This window comes from Giraffa tippelskirchi, chromosome 7, assembly GCF_054371585.1.
Source record: "Giraffa tippelskirchi isolate mGirTip1 chromosome 7, T2T-mGirTip1v1.2.pri, whole genome shotgun sequence".
In the NCBI taxonomy this organism is placed as follows: domain Eukaryota; kingdom Metazoa; phylum Chordata; class Mammalia; order Artiodactyla; family Giraffidae; genus Giraffa; species Giraffa tippelskirchi.
Window position 1 is genome coordinate 10,232,871 of NC_137281.1, and position 17,343 is coordinate 10,250,213.

The 17,343-nt window shown below is 55.1% G+C and overlaps 2 protein-coding genes and 1 pseudogene across 3 annotated transcripts; 2 read left to right on the forward strand and 1 right to left on the reverse strand.

The window, feature by feature from the left end:
• Positions 1–281, forward strand: LOC145515423 (cytochrome b-c1 complex subunit 6, mitochondrial pseudogene; annotated as a pseudogene).
• Positions 282–3,318: 3,037 nt separating this feature from the next.
• BLOC1S3 (biogenesis of lysosomal organelles complex 1 subunit 3) lies at positions 3,319–6,914 on the reverse strand. The gene is made up of 2 exons (XM_081515794.1): positions 6,865–6,914; positions 3,319–6,397 (listed from the first exon to the last, which is right to left on the reverse strand). The coding sequence occupies exon 2, from the start codon at positions 6,387–6,389 to the stop codon at positions 5,796–5,798; it is 594 nt and encodes a 197-aa protein (XP_081371920.1). The 5' UTR covers positions 6,390–6,397; positions 6,865–6,914; the 3' UTR covers positions 3,319–5,795.
• A 501-nt stretch (positions 6,915–7,415) lies between these two features.
• TRAPPC6A (trafficking protein particle complex subunit 6A) lies at positions 7,416–17,252 on the forward strand. Of its 2 annotated transcripts, none has more exons than XM_081515795.1 (6): positions 7,416–7,545; positions 14,995–15,062; positions 15,186–15,337; positions 15,828–15,911; positions 16,072–16,165; positions 16,953–17,252. In XM_081515795.1, exons 1-6 carry the CDS (start codon positions 7,462–7,464, stop codon positions 16,954–16,956), a joined length of 486 nt encoding a protein of 161 aa, XP_081371921.1. In that variant the 5' UTR covers positions 7,416–7,461; the 3' UTR covers positions 16,957–17,252. The 2 variants fall into 2 exon arrangements, with proteins under 2 accessions (XP_081371921.1, XP_081371922.1); XM_081515796.1 differs by having other exon boundaries at positions 15,220–15,337.
• Positions 17,253–17,343: the final 91 nt, after the last annotated feature.

Consider the following 17,343-nt stretch of genomic DNA (forward strand, 5'->3'; position numbering starts at 1 on the left):
ATGGGGCTAGAGGATGAACAAAGGATGCTGAGCGGGTCCGGAGACCCCAAGGAGGAGGAAGAGGAGGAGGAATCAGTGATCCCCTAACAGTGAGAGAGCAATGTGAGCAGCTGGAGAAATGTGTAAAGGCTCGGGAGCAGCTACAACTCTGTGATGGGCATGTATCCTACAGGTCACAGAAAAGGAGGAGCACAGAGGAGCTCTTTGACTTCTGGCACACAAGGGACCACTGTGTGGCCCACAGACTGTTTTAATGGCTTGAAATAAGTGTGCAGATTCATTCCCCCAGCCTTCATCACCTGGGCATGGGGATATTTCCTATGGTTCTGAACATGCCATTTATCTGTGTAACTAAGTTTATGTGAACCTCAAGGATTTCAGCTTAGGCAAGTAGCTTCTGTGTAATTATCAGTGATTGCATCTTAATAAAGTCCAGTGAGCAGACACACACACAAATTAAATGAACTATCCAGCCATGAAAAGACATGGAGGAAACTTAAATATTACTAAGCAAAACAAGCCAATCTGAAAGGATACATACTGTAAGATTCTAACTATATGATATTCCAGAAAACGCAAAACTGTGGAGACATTAAAAAGATCAGTTGTTGCCAAGGGGTTGGGGGAAGGGAAGGAGGGAGAGAGAGCACACAGGATTAATTTCAGGGCAGGGAAACTGAACTATTCCCTTTAGACATTCTACTGGTAGATGCATATCATTTATACATTTGTCCAAACCTGTAGGACAAGGAATTGGCAACCCATTCCAGTATTCTTGCCTGGAGAATTCCATGGACAGAGGAGCCTGGCAGGCTACGGTCCATAAGCTCACTGTCCAGACTCAACTAAGCCTGCACAATAAAATGTATAACAAGTGTGGACTCTAAAATACACACTTTGGGTGGTAATGATGTTGGTGTAGGTTCACCGACTGTAATAAATGTACCACTCAGGTGTGGGATATCGATAGTGGGGAAGGCTGTGAGGGGCAGGGTTGGGGGCATATGGGAATCTCTGTACTTTCTACTTAATTTGTTGTGAACCACTCTAAAAATAAAACCAGTTTTAAGATGTGTGTATGGCATAGGGATTACGCAGTTTTGTTTTGAATTATTTGAATTACTGAATTATTATCTGATAACGTAGTTTTGCTTGCCTTGCTTGTGTTTTTGTTTTAGGTCTGTATATTGAGAGGGCCTGGGAGTAGCAATACCTCGCCAGCAGTGAGTACACCCAGCACCTACATCTTGGCTTCTAAACACCATTTCCCACTAAAAGGAACCAGGGACCCATGCACAGATGGCTGATTTCAAGGTTGAGGCAGAGAAAAATACAAGATGTGCCTAGATCATCTTGTGCTGGACAGCAAGAAAGTATTCACACAATGATGGAGAAATGTCAACAGGATACAGAAGCCAGCTCAAAAAGAGATCCTACTGGCCAAACTGGACACAATTTGAGCATCAAAGCAATGTGAGGAATATGTTACAACCCATTAAATAAAATAGGAATCTGGAACACCCTTGATGTGACCTCACCCTCCCCAGAGGGTCTTCATGGCTGCTGCTGCTGTCTCAGGCAATCATTTATCCAAGGCAACGTGAAAGAGAGGGAGCAAAACAGTCAAAGCCTCTTTCACAATCCACTCCCTCATCTACCTGCAGTGATTTCAAAATAGATTCACAAATGCAGACACTATCATTCATCAAAGGCCCATGTCTCCTTCCCCTCCACTCCTGCCTTTGAATCTTGGCTGGACTTAGTGACTAGCTAGTAACTGAGAACATTCCCGAGTGCTTCTACTTTGTCCACTGAAATATATTTGGGGATTTCTCTGGCAATCCATGGTTAAAACTCCGTGCTTTCAATGCAGGGGGCATGGGTTTGATCCCTGGTCAGGAAGCAAGATCCCACATGCTGCGTGGCATGACCAGAAAAGTTTTAAGTAAAAAAACTGAAATATATTTGCAGCTGAGCTGCCATGTAAGGCATCTGATTACTTAGGGGCTGCCATGTTAGGAGGAAGCTTGAGCCATATAAGGAGGCCGCTTATTGACACTTCAGTCAGCAAGCCTAATCTTTGAGTAAGTGTAGTCCAGGCACCTGAGTGAAATCATGTGGGACTCTCTGTGCCAACCCACTTGCCAGCTAACACCTGAGTGACCTCAGTCATTACTCCAAGGAACCAAAGAATTTTCCGGTTGAGCCTTGCTGGAATTCCTGACCCACAGAATCTGGGGCATAATAAAACAGTTGTTTCCAGCCACTAAGCTTTTGGTCATTTATTACAAAGAAATAAGTACCAGTATACTATGCCAGAACCAGAATTCTCTTTGTCCTTGAAGACTCAACATTTTTCTATTTCTCAGATCCTGATTTTGTTTTTTTCTTCCAGTTTCTACAAGGCTGAAGTTGGGGAAAGGAACCAGCAGCCCACACTAGTTCATTACTTTATCATCAGGTACGCCTGGCATTTTTCAATTGTGAGCTGTTTGGTCTGTATTAATCTGCTGTAATTCCACAGAAGGCCAGTTGAGGGTGTAACCCCTGGCTGTGGCCTACTTTCAGTTCGTTTCTGGTTTCCTGGATTGCTCTACAAGGGTAAACCCAAACCCTAATTAGGCCTGTAGTTACGAATTCCCTGAGGAAATAGTCCCTTTATGCACAGCCCAAGACAAAATGGACAAGTTTCCTAAGTGTGCCTCAATGGTATCACTCAGAGTTTTCTACCACAGTCTTTCATTGAACATGTAGCTCTTCAAGGGACCAAGTTTTATGCAGGGGCCTCTGCTTGTCTCCAAACCACCTGGCCCAAGGTCCAGCAGCTGTTAAAATCCAAGGTTTTATACAATCCTGCAATCCCACTCCTGGGCATATATCCAGACAAAACTATAATTCAAAAAGACACATGCATCCCAAAGTTCATAGGAGCACAACTTAAAATAACCAAGATGTGAAAACAACCTAAACGCTCACTGACAGGGGAATGGATAAAGATGTAATATATGTCTACAATAGAATATTACTCAGCCATAAAAAAGAATGAAATGCCGTTTGCAGCAAACTGGATGGACTTAAAAATGATCATACTAAGTGATGTAAGTCACACAAAAAAATAAATACTATATATCACTTACATGTGATATCTACTTACACTTACATCTAAAACAGGACACAAATGAACTTATTTACAAAACAGAGTAGATTCAAAGACATAGAGAACAGACTTGTAGTTGCCAAGAGGGTGGGGGAGCAAAGGATTGGGAGTTTGGGGTCAGCAGATGCAAACTATTATATATAAAATAAACAACAAGGTCCTGCTGTATAGCACAGGAACTATATTCAATATATATACCATAATGGAAACGAATATGAAAAAGAACATATATAGACTCAATGGACATGAGTTTGAGCAAACTCCAGGAAATAGTGAAAGGCAGGGAAGCCTGGCATGCTGCATGCAGTCCATGGGGTCACATGACTGAGCGACTGAACAACAAAAATAACTGAATCACTTCGCTGTACAGCAGAAATTATCACAATGCTATAAATCAACTATACTTCAATAAATTATTAAAAAAAAAAAAAAACCCAAGGCTTTGAGTATCTGGTATTGGCAAATACTGTCAGGACAACGGTGGTTTGAAGCTACCGCTGCAATTTGAGTACAGATTTCCCATGCTCTGAGCTCAGCTGTACATTTAAAAGGAGGTTTGATTTTGAAACCAGTATTTCTGGGTATTTTTCAGAGGCAACCACACTGCAGAAGCATCAGTCTGAGGCTCCTTCACAAAACACATTTACCAGATGGCATCATTCTCTGTTTGTTGGCTGTTCAATAAAGACCAAGGATTTTTACTTGGTTTAAAAGCCCAGCTTTGTCTGGCCCCTGCTAGCACAGCACTCACCACCCCATCTCCCCTGGTCTCCCCATTCCAGGTAGAGACTAGAAGATAGCACCCTTTTCTGTTATTAAATAGGCTATGCCCTCTTCTGACTCAGGGCCTTTGCATATGCTGCTCCTGCTGCTCACAACACTTTTCCACCCCACGTTTCATCTTTTTACACCTTCAGGGTTTTTTTTACACCTCAAACTCACTCATCACTTCCTCATGGAAGCCATCTGACCATCCTCCAAACAAAGTCTGACAGATTTCAGTTACACTCTCACAAAACTCCTGCATTTCTTTAGGGCACTGACCACAATGCCAGAAAAATTATAGTCCAGGTATAAATTACAATTATTAAGACTATCCACTTACACAATAATATTTTAATGTCTGTCTTCCCAAGTGGATTGCCAGCTCTGAGAGGGCCCAGCCTGGGTGGGGCATCTCCAGTGCCTGGCTCAGGACAGGCACAGAACAGGAGCTCAGTAAATGTGTCGTGAATGAACAAAATACAAGTAAGTGCAGAACCAGAGTGAAAAAACATGGGGCCCCAATTTCCTAGCTACAAGTTCACCTTCAATCAGCCAGGTGGGAAGGATCCCTTTCTTGGGACTCACATTCGCAGTAGAATCGCCTATGGACCCGCCCCCAGCTTAGATGGGGAGATAAGAGGAACTGATCATATCAGTGAAGGTCTTGAGTTTTAACGTTTGCCATAGAGCGCTCTTAGCACGTCTCCATCTTGGGAGCTCAGATCTCAGCTCAGGTTGGAATAAGAGAGTGGGGGAGGGGAATACATGTGAATGGGACTGAGGGGCTGGGGCTGGGAGAAGAGGGAGCAGTGAGGAGGAGGAGACAGAAGGAGCTAACCCAGAAATCCAAGCCCTTTTAGCATCCATAGCATCCAGGGAAGATAATGAACAAACAAACTACACATGGTCCTTATCTGCAAAGTGGTGTCATATTGCACACAAAGGTCCAAGGCGAGCCTGTACTGGGCCCTCAGTGCCTGCTGGGGACACTCTCAGCCTGGTGAGTCAGGAGGAGCCCTGGAGCTCATACCTAGAGCTTGGGCAGAAGGCATAATCTCAGCCTGGGGGGTGGGAAGGATACACCAATTTGGTCCTGGAGGAGATGCCACCTTGGGCCTGGACAGCTGGGAGAGGGACTTCCTTGGGTCAGGAGGGAGCCTCATCTTGGACCTGATGAAGAAAATCATAGGGGATCCCTGGAGCCCAGAAGTAAGCAGGTAGTTTAAACAGAATGGGAGAAGCAAAAAGAAGCAGAACCAAAACTAAGGGTACAGCTGGACCCAGGAAACAAGATCAGGCCAAGAGGGCAGGGCTAAGCCCAAGGAGGAGCCAAGAGGTGGCAGAGCAAGGACCAGAAGGCGGAGATGGAATCAAGGCCAAGCCTGGGGAGCAGAAAAAGGGTCCAGATTAGAGGGACAAAATTCCAGAAGTGGGGAAAGGAGAGACAGAGCCAAGGGGAGTAAAGGAAGATATCAGGGAATCAACATTCTACCGGATTCTGGGGCTCCCGTGGGGAGAAAGAAGCAGGTCCAGCCCCTGTGAACAGAAACCAAACTGAGGAAGTCAGAGAGAGAAAGGAAAGATGAGGCTCCATGAGCCCTTAAGAGGGAGACAGATCAAAAGGCAGCTAGGTACCCAAGAGTTGGAGTCAAGTTTCAGACACAAGCTCTGAACCAAGAAGTAAAGGCCAAGCCCAGGGGGAGGAACCAGATGCTACGGTCCAGCAGGTACACACACACACCCAGCATTATCCAGAGGCGAGGTTATCCCTGAGGGTGACAGCAAGATGGGTGGCTAAACAGAGCAGAGAGCCAGGTCAAGAGGCCGCAAGGCCTACCCCCAGGGAACAGTCAGTGGAGACAGTGGGTCATGGCTAGGCTCTCGGTCCCGGATCTTGTTCAGGCTCGGTCCCCGGCAAACCGCGGATGTCGGGCAGCAGGCGGCAGCTGGCCACGATGTCCAGACGCTCCGCCAGCGCGCAGAGGTCCCCCCGCGCCAGGCGCACGCTGTGGGCTGCGGCTAATCCCGCTGCCTGGGCAGCCGCCAGCCTACCGGCCAAGGCGGCCACATCACGGCCCGCGCGGCGGTACACGCCGCTCACCGCGGCCGCTACATCGTGGTCCAGCCGCGCCTGGCTCTCAGCCAGCCGGAGCTGCAGCAGTGAGCGTGCGGGGGCGGGCGCCGGGGCCTCCTCCTCAGCCCAGGCCTCCCCGGCCGTCTCCCGCTGCACCACGAGCGGAGGCAGGTCCCGCGGCGCGGCCTTCGGCTCTGGCTCCGGGTCCGAGTCCGAGTCGGTCTCCGCGGCCTCCCCGGCCACTCGCAGTCCTGTGGGGCGGCCGCGCGTTGGGCCCGAGGGGCCCAAGTACAGCTCCTCCTCCGACGAGGACGCAGAGAGATCCGAGTCCGACTCGGCCGCTTCCCCCTGCACCAAAGTCTCAGGCTTCCGCCGACGACTCTGGGACTCCATGGCGCGAGCTAGGGAGAAGACGTGGGAAAGGATGATATGAGAGGCGGGCGCCCTGCCGTGGTTAAAAGCTGCAGTTTCTGGATTCTCACCTCCTCCACTATCTCAACAATTTGGGGTCACTGCCTGCCTGGGCCTCAGTTTCTGCAAACTGAGCCCATCAGCCCTAATGATGGTAGAAACTACTGGACTCTGCCTCTTCAGTGTACTGATGGGAAAACTGAGGACCACCAAGTTCGATCAAGACTCTGAGACACAAGGTCCCAGAATCCTAAACTAAATTCTTCCCGATTTTGCTTCCTAGCAGAGGCCACACCCTCCACACTGTCCTCCAAGCCTGTGACGGATTCGGAAGCACACGGGTTTCTGAGCCGCTCGGGAACCAGGGCCTCCATCACAGAAAGGGTAACAGTCCAACTGGACTCGGGGGAGGATGCACGAAGGGTCGGGGGGCGAGCATTATCACCGAAGACCGTACCGGGTCACCAGAGCTCCGAGCCTGCGGGATCCTCTACCTATCCGAAGTGCGGCGTCTTTACCGAGGAGCGCGGCAGCCCCAACCAATACGGGAGAAAGTTGGGCGGCTGTTGGCGGCCTATCACCTGGGCCGCCCGGCTACCAACCAGGAAGTAAGCCCTCCGGACCAGATGTTGGGGCCTCTGTAAAGAGCCGCGTGAATAAAGGCACGGCCAATAGGAAAGCGGTTGGGCTGGCGCTTCCGGGTTGTGCTGCGAGAAGAGTGGACAAATAGAGAGTCTAAAAGACGAGCTGTCACGTGTAACCAGCGACTCGACCAATGGAAACGCTCGCGGACCCGGAAACGGTGAAGAAACAGCGGGAAGGGCGGAGGTGCTTGTCACGCGCGGCTAATACAGACAAAGCAGGCCCTCCCCCTAGTCTCCCGGGTTCGCGCGCGCACCACGAGAGCCCAGGAAAGGAAGGCGAGGCTAGCCTGAAACACCAATGGAAGCAAGGGTGGGCGGGCCGCGTTTAAGGAGCAGGAGGCGGGGCTTGCCCAACTGGGCCAATGAGAACACGAGACGCTGAGCGGTTGTTAGGCGACTGAGACCCGCGCATGGCGGACCCGGCACTGTTCGAGTTTCTGCACACCGAGATGGTAGCGGAGCTGTGGGCTCAAGATCCAGACCCCAGCCCCGGGGTGAGCGCCGGGCCCTGGTGGGGAGGAGCCACAGGCCGCGGCGGGAAAGCCAGTCGAGGCCCCGGGAGGCGCGGAGGGAGCGGCAGCGGCTCGGGCCGAATACCCGCCCCGCTTCTGATCGCAGAGACCTCCACTGCCGGCTTCCGCCTCTGCAAAACCGGGTCCGGACAGGGCCGGGCTCGCGGGTTACTCCTAGAACTGTGCGAGACAGCTCGGGGACGAGCTCTTAGCTCAAAGCCTGACATAGAGTAAGAGGGTGGTAATTACGATTGCTTGGTATGTATTGAGGACTTACTGCCTGGGTTAAATCCCGTCTGCGCCACTCACCCTGGGTGTGAAAGCCAGTGATTCGTTCTGCGTGCCTCAGTTTACCCCCTTGTAAAATGGGATCATAACAGCACCTAAGACTCGGTGAGACATTCATTCAACAAACTTACTGAGCACTTACTGTTTCCTAGGCACTTGTTTCCCTGTCCTCACAAAGCTTAACCTTTTAGTAGGGAAGTTACACAAACAATGGGCTTCCCAGCTGACTCAGTGGTAAAGAATCCGCCTGCCAATGCTGGAGACATGGGTTGGATCCCTGGATCGGGAAGATCCCCGGATCGGGAAGATCCCCGGAGGAGGAAATGGCAACCCACTCCAGTGTTCTTGCAGGGAAAATATCACGGACAGAGGAGCCTATCGGACTGGGGTGACAAAGAGTTGAACATGACTGAGCAGGGCACCCACGCAAACAATAAAAATAGCAATAAATGTGCCACCTGCTAGTGAGAAGTCCTATAAAGAAAACTTAAGTAGAATCAGGGAAAGGAAACGGATGGAGTGGTGGATAGTGGAGGAAGGCCTTTCTGAGGAAAAGAAGGGAAGAAGCAAGCCCTGGGGATAAGTAGGGGGGAGAACATTCCAGGCAAGAGGAGGCCTTAGAGCGTGCTTGAAATTTTGAAAGTTGGTCCTTATGAAAAATGCTCAGACTTGAAAGCACTTAGTGCCATGTCTAACACATAATCAGCCCTCAAAACATGGAGCTCTGTTTTAAAATCTGGTACTAAAAAAATAAATGCAAAATCTGGTACTAAGAAGAAAGGGTTAGGGAGAAAGTAGATGCCTAATAAGTGAGTGCTATGCCCACTTCTTTCATTATTATTCTATCATCATCATCAATATGCAAGACATTTTTATTGATCTATGTTTTCTTCCCGGTCCAGGAGCCCTAACAAGGCTGTTGCTTGTTATCATCCCAACATAGATTCAACAAACTCTTAACTATTAAAACGTGCAAGGTGCCAGGCCTTGCTGTAGAGGCTGGAGATTACTCAGCAAACTGTGCAAAACCCTTGCCTTGTGGAGCTTACGTTGTAGTGGGGGAAACAGACAAATCAGATAAATGCATCTATATTGTACCTTGGGGAAATGCTGTGAGAACGATAACACGTGGGAGAGGGAATGTGCACTGGCCTGTCTGTCAGGGAGAGGATTGCAGTGCCCCAGCACCCCATCCATCCTGGCATTCAAACAAGGAACCCAAGGGTCTCCAATAACCGCCTTTACTCCCTCACCTCTAGCCATCAGCCAGGCCCTGCCTGTTCCACTGTCTAAATACAGGTCCCGTCTGTCCCCTCCCCGCTGCAGTGTGGCTTCCCGCCTCTCTACTCCATACCAGCCGCCTTCTTCATCTTCCAGCTTATTTTACCTGCCATGTCGATACTGGGAGAAGGCAATGGCACCCCACTCCAGTACTCTTGCCTGGAAAATCCCATGGACGGAGGAGCCTGGTAGGCTGCGGTCCATGGGGTCGCTGGGAGTCGGACACGACTGAGCGACTTCACTTTCACTTTTCCCTTTCATGCACTGGAGAAGGAAATGGCAACCCACTCCAGTATTCTTGCCTGGGGACTCCTAGGGACAGTGGAGCCTGGTGGGCTGCCATCTATGGGGTCGCACAGAGTCGGACACGACTGAAGCGACTTAGCAGCATGTCAATACTACATTGAAACCTATTAATCCTTCAGTTCAAATGTCCCTTCCTCGGGGAAGCCCTCAGTGGAAGTGGGGGTATCTTTGTTCCGTTTGCACATTCCCCCTCCCACACCACCATACGAATCAGAATTATGATCCTTTAATTCCTGCTGTCTCCTCTGCCAGACTTCGTGCTTTGTGGTGTGGGCAGGGACCAGGTCTGCGTTGATCACCATATAGTAGGTCCTCAGAATGGATGTATATATTTTTTAATTTATTATTTGTTTGGTTTTGGCTGTGTTGTGTCTTTGTTGGTGCACTTGGGCTTTCTCCAGTGGCAGTGAGCAGGGGCTACTCTAGCTGTGGTGCTTCTCACTGGCGTGGCTTCTCCTGTGGAGCTCTGGAGTGGGCAGGCTTCAGTGTTTGTGGCACATGGGCTCAGTAGATGTGGTGCATGGGCTTAGTTGCCTCACGGCGTGTAAAAACTTCCAGGACCAGGGATCGAACCCGTGTCCCCTATACTGACAGGCGGATTCTTTACCACTGGACCACCAGGAAAATCCCAGTGTGGGTTTGTTGAAGAAGTGAGCACAGCCCCTGTGCCCTGGAGGGTGAGGGTGGGGACTGGGGTTCACTTAGTATTGTGGCCAACAGTAACACCCACCAGGTGCCCGCAGGGGCCTCACATTCCTGATTTCATAACAACCCACTGAGGTCAGCATGATCCTCCCCGCTTTGTAGGCGAGGAACAGAGGCTTTGATGGATGGAGTCTTTGCTGTCAAGTGGCAGAGTCAGGAATTAACTGGGCCTCCCACTTCCAAATCCTGTGCTATAAACTCTCACCTGCCTCAGCATCTTCCCTGACACTCTTGGGAGGATTTTGATGTGGCCAAGCAAGTGTGGGGGACACGCGGTTACTCAGCTTTGCTCAGCACAGGGTTTTCAGAGCACAAATGTGCCCACGACCTTTGGCAATGGCTCTCTGCCTGGCTGCCTCCGCGGCCCCATTGCTGGGGTTCCCACACCAGGAATTCCGGCAGAACTGGGCTGGGAGGTGGCCTGGACATTGGGCTTCAGAGCTCCTGGGTAGTTCCCGTGTGCAGCCAGAGTGAAGACTGCCATCTCTCTACATTCCTTCAAGCTGGCAAACCCTGTTTCTGAGCAGCACGTCGTGGGCAGCTGCCTGGTTTCCCCGCAGTCTTCTCTTTTGCTCCTGGCCCCTCCCCTCTCTGCTCCTTCTTTTTGGTCCAGCAAGTGTCCTGTCTGCTTCTTGGATACTTCTCGGCTCCAGCACAGTGCTTTATCTGATTTAGTCCTCAGAACAGCCCTCCAGGGTTGACGTTATTATCCCATTTTACAGGCGAGGGACTGAGACACCAGACAGGAAGGGCTTTTCCGGTATCAGAGGCAAAATCGGGACTCAGGCATCCAGGTCAGAGCTTGTCTGTGGCAGCAGCTTCACCAGTCCCAGAGCCCCTTGAGGAAAGCCATGGTGGCTGGTTCATCTCTGTCCCCACAGCCAGGCACCCAGGAGCCACAGTCATTGTTGAGGGCTTTTTGATCTCCACCTCCTGCCTGGTTATTTGTAGCTGTTGAATGGATTCTCCTGGAGGGTTGAGTGGAAGGCTGGCTGGAGGAACAGGAAGGTCAAAGGGCCTTTGTTATCTGAGCAGGAAAAGTTCCGGGAGGAAGGGTGGGTGGGGGAGGAAGGGTGGGGGGGGAGGAGGAAGAGGAGGCGGCTGTGGTTTCTTCATCTCAGGAGCTTTGAGGATAAGGGGAACCTGTGGGCAAAGGAGTGAAGTCTGCGTGGGAATGAGCTGTCCTCTGGAGGCCCCGGGAACAGCTGTGCGGGCCGGGCCCTTGTCCACCGAAGCCCAGTGAGCGCTCAGCCAGCCCCTTCTCTCAGGAGGGCCTGGGGGAGGGGGTGGTGCAGCCATCAGATACAGTCCTTGTCCTCAGGCCAGAGCCTGGGAAACCACCTGGTTCCTGGAAACGTGGATGGCAGTGGGGTGTGGTGCCTCTGAGGCTGCAGAGCCAGCAGTGGGGCACCTGTGAGCGAACTGGGGCTCTGTCCTGAGGGTGGTGGGGGCCGTAGAAGGTTTAAACTGAGGTCGCCAGGCTCAGATTTACTTCTTTGGAAGTCCTCCCTGGCCACGTGGATGAGATGGGAGGGACACTGGGCGGGGGAGGAGCCCAGAGCACAGGTGAGGGGTAGCCGGAGGGGCAGACAGATGGAGGACTGGGCCAGCTCTTCGAGTCTCAGCAGGGAAGGTGGGATCTGCGGTTGTCTGGAGACTGCCTGGGTGGATGATGGGGGAGAAGACTAGCAACAGGTTGGGAGGTGTGCTCTCACCTGGTCACTCACCATACTTCCTTTTTTTAAAGAAAAAAAATGTATTTCTTTGGCCACACCGAGTCTTAGTTGTAGCACGCCGGATCTTTGGTCTTTTAGTTGCTGCACATGGGATCCTTAGTTGCGGCATGTGGGATCTAGTTCCCTGACCAGGGATCGAACCTGGGCCCCCTGCACTGGGAGCTCGGAGTCTTAGCCACCGGACCACCAGGGAAGTCTCCTCACCATACTTCTTTTGCATCTTCTGGGGCCGTTCACGCTGGGGAAGTCAGAAGTCATCCCTTCTCCCTGTGCTTGAGGCAGGATCTGGACTGCCCCGCCCTGGGCCAGCATAGCGCGGCCCTACCAGTGGGGGCTGAACCTCACAAATAACTGAGGGGCCCGGCACGCAGCACTCCCCCACCCAGCAGTCCAGGACGGCACAGGGGGAGGCAGTGTGGTTTACTGGTTTCACGTTCCTCCTGCTCGGGGCTCTGTGGCCCTTTTCAGTATGGACGCCTGAATCTGCCTTTAGCCAAGCACAGCTGAGCACGTTTTCCTCTTTGTTTCTTCTCCTGTTGTTGTTCCATCTGTGGCGCTCAGAGGAATCGTAGACTTTCTGGGTCTCTTTCCACGTGTCAACTTTTCTTTTCTTTTGTCTCCTTAACAATCTGTGAGGTTTTAGCGACTTTCCAGAGTTCTCTCTTTTTCGGCTCCCTTGCCAAGAGATTTCTTTTGGCCACCACGTTCATTTCCACGAATGTTCCCTTGTCGGCTCGTTCCTTCCTCCGAGCGCCCATGCTGCTCGTGGGCGCCCTTGGTGCCCACACTAAATAACCCTTCTCTCATGGCCCCCCCTGCCCCGCTTCTCCCATCATCTCAGTTCCTCTCCGGGGGCTCTCGTGTAAACCTGGCTGCAGCAGGTGCGGGGAGCCCAGAAATGCAGCGGCTCTGGCTGGGCCGGGCTCCACAGGCTCAGGACAGGATGGGAGAGGCCCCTTGCCCTCCCTCCATAGCAGTGATGACCCCCTAGTGTCGGGGGAGCTTTTGCAGGGCCTGGGGTGTGCCAGCCCTGCCGCCCTCCCCTCCCTAGAACCCACCCCCGTCACACTTCCTCCCCCCTTTCCCCTCCCCGCTGCCTCTCCTCCGCCCTGCTTGCTTTATGCCCCCTCTCCCTCCCACCTCCAGTCTCTGCAGTGCAGCAGATATTTACCTGGCCTCTTTTGAGGGCTGGGACCGTGAGGCCAGCAGCAGCTGTGTTGCTAGCTGCCGGTCACCCACCCCCAGGAGATTGGACCCCCCCCGCCCCCCACTTAACCCTGTCACCAGCTTGTCATCCCCACTAGACATGGTGTGTGAGCTCCTGCAGGGAAGCTAGGAAGTGACCGCGGGATGAGTGGGGCAGTCCTGGGAACACAGGTGCGCTTGGGCAGAGCGGAGCCCCGTCCGGCCCCCTCTAGGAGTTCTCCAGAGCAGGGAGGTGATGCAAGAGCAGCAGAGGCATTTTGAGGGCCGGGCAGTGAACCAGGTGCTGAGATACGTCCACCCACAGAACAGAGCCCCTCCTTTGTGGGCTTTTCCTTCCCTTTTGCCATTCCCAGCTCATCAGCAGGCTGACAGGTGCAGAGGCCACAAATGACGACAGTAACGCTTCCTGAGCCCAACTCGGGGCACTTGGCTTGCACTTATCCACTCCTTTAATCCTCACGAGGGCCCTGGGAAGGTCCTCCTTTTACACAGGAGGAAACTGAGGCACAGGGCAGCTGGCCACTGCCCCAGGCCCACAGCTGATAAGGATCCGGACCCTGGACCCAGCCACCAGGCATGTGTTCCCCTCTCTGCCTCTCACACCCGAGCTCAGATCTTGCACACCTTAGTCATCTAATCAGCCTCCCCCGCCGAGGCCAGCCCTGCCATGCCAGAGGACATGCACACGCCGGTGTCATGGGCAGGAAGCTGCGTCCTTCCCCAGGCCCAGTTCCCACAGGAGAAAGGCGGAATGGCGGGCCAGGGTCTGGGTATTGTGTGGCCCAGCAGAGGAGGGGGCCATCACGCGGGGCACCTCTGCTCCAGTCCCCCCACTCCTGGTACCTCCCCTCGGCCAACCTCAGCCCTTGCCACTTCCCCGGGGCACCGACAGCTGCGAGTGTTGCCCTGATCGCCTGTCCGTCAGCCACCTACATGCAGGAGCCGGACCTGCTCAGGTCCAAAGGTGCCTCTGGGAGGTCTGACCTAACCCCTCTGCACCCCAGTCTCCAGATGTGAAACACAACCTATCTTATGGGGCTGTTAAACAAGGGGTTCTGCACAAGGCAGCCGGCACAGCGTAGGCCCAGGTCCCGATTCCTCACTTTGCTCATTCAGCATATGTTTCTCACAAGCCCCCGGTGTGTGCCCGGCCCCCCTAACGCCATCCTGGTGTTTCTGATGCCCTGAGTCAGGGCCACTCAGCTCTCTCTGGGTCACACAGATCAGCAACATAGACAGGTCGGCTCTCCTCCAGCCACGCTGTCTGCGCTCCAGAGCACGTGGACGGACAGCAAGTATGGCCTCCTGTCGTTCCGTCCCCAAGCCTCAGCCCCCACCGCGGGACCCTGGCCTGCCCCTGGAAGGCCACTTGGCCACCACTGCCTTTGCCGAGCACGCCGAACCCCTGCCTCCCCTGAGCCCCTGAGGGTCCCTCCCAGGAGTCTCGGCTCATATTGAAGGCCTCATGATCATAGTTGACTTTTCAGCCACCTGCTGGCTGGGCCGGGGGCCCACCCCTCGTGACCCCTTCACTGCTGCCCCCTTGCTCGCCACATGAGCCCCAGGGCAAGTCACCTTGAGTTTCTGGGGTGACGGGAGTGCTACCCCACAGGGTGTTGTAAGGACGGACGCTGAAAAGTACACACAGGAAGTGATGGGTGTTGCCAGGAAAGACAACAGGGGTGAGGCTGAGCCTTGGCAAGACCCCCATTTTTCCTGAGTGAGGGCGAGCGGGGCCTGAGGGCTGATGCGTTCTGTGGAGCCAGCCTGCCACTCAGGAAGCCCTCTATCCTGGGTCTTGTCTCCCTGCACCGGCAGGGACGCACAAGCTCCCCTCAGCTGCCACACCGGCTGGCTCCCGGGTGGAGGTGGCCGAGGGCCTCTGAGCCTCCCTTCCCTGGCCTTCTAGGGACAGAAAACCAGCCTGTTGGTCCTGGAGGGCATGGGCTTCCGCGTGGGCCAGGCCCTGGGCGAGAGGTGAGAGGCGGGCGGGACCCGCGGTGGGATCCCTTCCTGGGCAAATGGGCAGGGAGGGTGCCTCTCTCCCCACGGGATCCCGGGCCAGTCTCTTCCCTCTTCCTCACCTCGGGGCTCCCCCAGCCTGGCCCCCACGGTGTCTGCCGCTGCCCCCCAGGCTGCCCCGGGAGACGCTAGCCTTCAGGGAGGAGCTGGACGTCCTCAAGTTCCTGTGCAAAGACCTGTGGGTGGCCGTGTTCCACAAGCAGATGGACAGCCTCCGCACCAACCACCAGGTGTGTGCCCCCCGGGCTGAGAGCGGGCAGAGGCCGGAGACCCAGGGAGGGGACCCCCGGCTCAGGGCAGTCACAGCAGGCCCAGCCCCTCTCAGGGCCTCCCCACAAGCGCCCCCCCAGGACCGGCCCCTCGCGGCTGGCGGTCTTGCCTCGGCCTGACACTGCTTGTCTGCACCTGAGCCTCGTTCCCATTAGGCGCCCACGCTGGGCCCGGCTGGTGGCCCGATGGCCTGGGCTGCACCTTCTCCCCACCGGGCACCCTGGAAGTCGTGCAGCAGGGGCGTGGGGGGGAGGACACCAGGCCCTGGTCGGAGGGCCCGCAGGTCCTTGTACAGCCCTGAAGGACGGCCCAAGACCAACCACAGCCGTTTTGAGGGAAAGGTCCTTCCAGACCTCAGGGTGGCGGCACTGGGCCCTTGCTTCCCCTCCCCCCACCACCACAAAGGTAAAGGCGCCACCCCAGCTCCCTCAGACCCTCCTCTGTCCCCAGGGGACCTACGTCCTGCAGGACAACAGCTTCCCCCTCCTCGTCCGGATGGCCTCGGGTCTGCAGTACCTGGAGGAAGCGCCCAAGGTACCATGCAGGACTCCAGCCCGAGGCAGGCCTCTTCCCAAGCCCAGGACCCTGGGAGAGGGAGGGGGACTTCCCCCTGCAAACCCTCAAGCCCGGCGTGGCCCCGGGGTGTTGGCCTCCCCCTGCTCTGCCCACGGTGACCCGTGTCCCCCGCCCCCAGTTCCTGGCCTTCACCTGCGGCCTCCTGCGTGGCACCCTCAGCACCCTGGGCGTCAGGAGCCTGGTCACCGCCTCCGTGGCAGCCCTGCCCGCCTGTGAGTTGGGGTGGGGGAGGTTCCCGTCCCTCGAGTGTGCCAGGGGCACCCCCCCGCTCCTGGGGGCCGGGCCCCCCAGCCCCACTGCAGATGGGAATCTATGGTCCAGAGACCTGAAGTCACGGGCCCAGGCCTCACAGTAGGTGCGGCCTATCCACGGCCCTGCCCCGATGTCCTCCTAGACTGCCTCCCAGGGGCATGCCAGTCTGGAGGAGAGAGCCGACGACAAGGACCTGGGCGAGTGGTTTCAAACACTTCCCAGCGCGAGAACCCAGGTGGACACAGTAGAAGTCACCTGGGTTGGAGGGGGTGGGCGGGTGCTGGGCTGAGGGGCTCCAAAGGCAGCCAGTGTGAGGGGGTGTCCTCCTGACCCCGGGGCCCCACCCTTACCTGAGGGCCACCTGCGACCAGCCCTCCAGGCACCCTTCCCTCGGGTGTCTTCCCCTCTGCCGGTCCCCAGGGCCACGCGTCACGGGGGACTGGGGCCCGAGCTGGCAGGATCTGAGCCACACGTGCCACTGAAACTGGGCCAGGCCCCTCCCCCACAACCTACGTGCCTGACCTGTTGCCTGATCTTCGTGCCCCCAGCCACCCACACAGCTCTGGGGCGCAGGCCGGGGATGGGTCTGGGGCACCACCATCTCAGGCCAGTGAGGAAACGAGCTCCAGCCAGGGCCACCCGGGCTGAGGGCGCAGGGCCCGGGTGAACGGCTCGGAGCGGCTGGGGAGCCTCCCCTCGCTCCCCTCTGGCCCCAGCCTTGAGCTAAGGCCAGCCCTTCTCTTCCAGGTAAGTTCCAGGTGGTGATCCAGAATCCTTGAGGAGACCCAGGTCCCACTCCCAGACGAGCCTCATGGCACCCCAGCCCAGAGACCCCCGCTGCTGCCTGTGCTGGGGGCTGGTGCTGGGCCAACCGGGGTCCCCGTGCTGCAGGGCATCACAGATGCCCAACAGATGGGTGTCAGAAGGAGCTGGGGGTGTCCTGGGGGCCAGGTGGTCCCTGCAGCAGTTGGGGCTGGTGTGGAGGGGCTCCACGTTGCACACATCCCTCCACAGGGCAGGTGCTCAATAAAGGTTCTGTAGGTGGAACCAGAGTCAGAGTGGAAGGTGGGGGGGGTCACTCTAGAGTGCTGGGGGCAGGGGCAAAGCGACTATGTGTGTCACGGGCCCTGTGCGGAAG

What these genes read in the sequence shown, in the direction of transcription:
- BLOC1S3 (XM_081515794.1), bottom strand. Translation starts at nt 6,389, where the DNA reads ATGGAGTCCCAGAGTCGTCGGCGGAAGCCTGAGACTTTGGTGCAGGGG.
- TRAPPC6A (XM_081515795.1), top strand. Translation starts at nt 7,462, where the DNA reads ATGGCGGACCCGGCACTGTTCGAGTTTCTGCACACCGAGATGGTAGCG. An exon ending in ATCCAGACCCCAGCCCCGGG is followed by an intron (nt 7,546 to 14,994) that starts GTGAGCGCCGGG and finishes CTGGCCTTCTAG; the next exon opens with GGACAGAAAACCAGCCTGTT. An exon ending in GCCTCCGCACCAACCACCAG is followed by an intron (nt 15,338 to 15,827) that starts GTGTGTGCCCCC and finishes CTCTGTCCCCAG; the next exon opens with GGGACCTACGTCCTGCAGGA.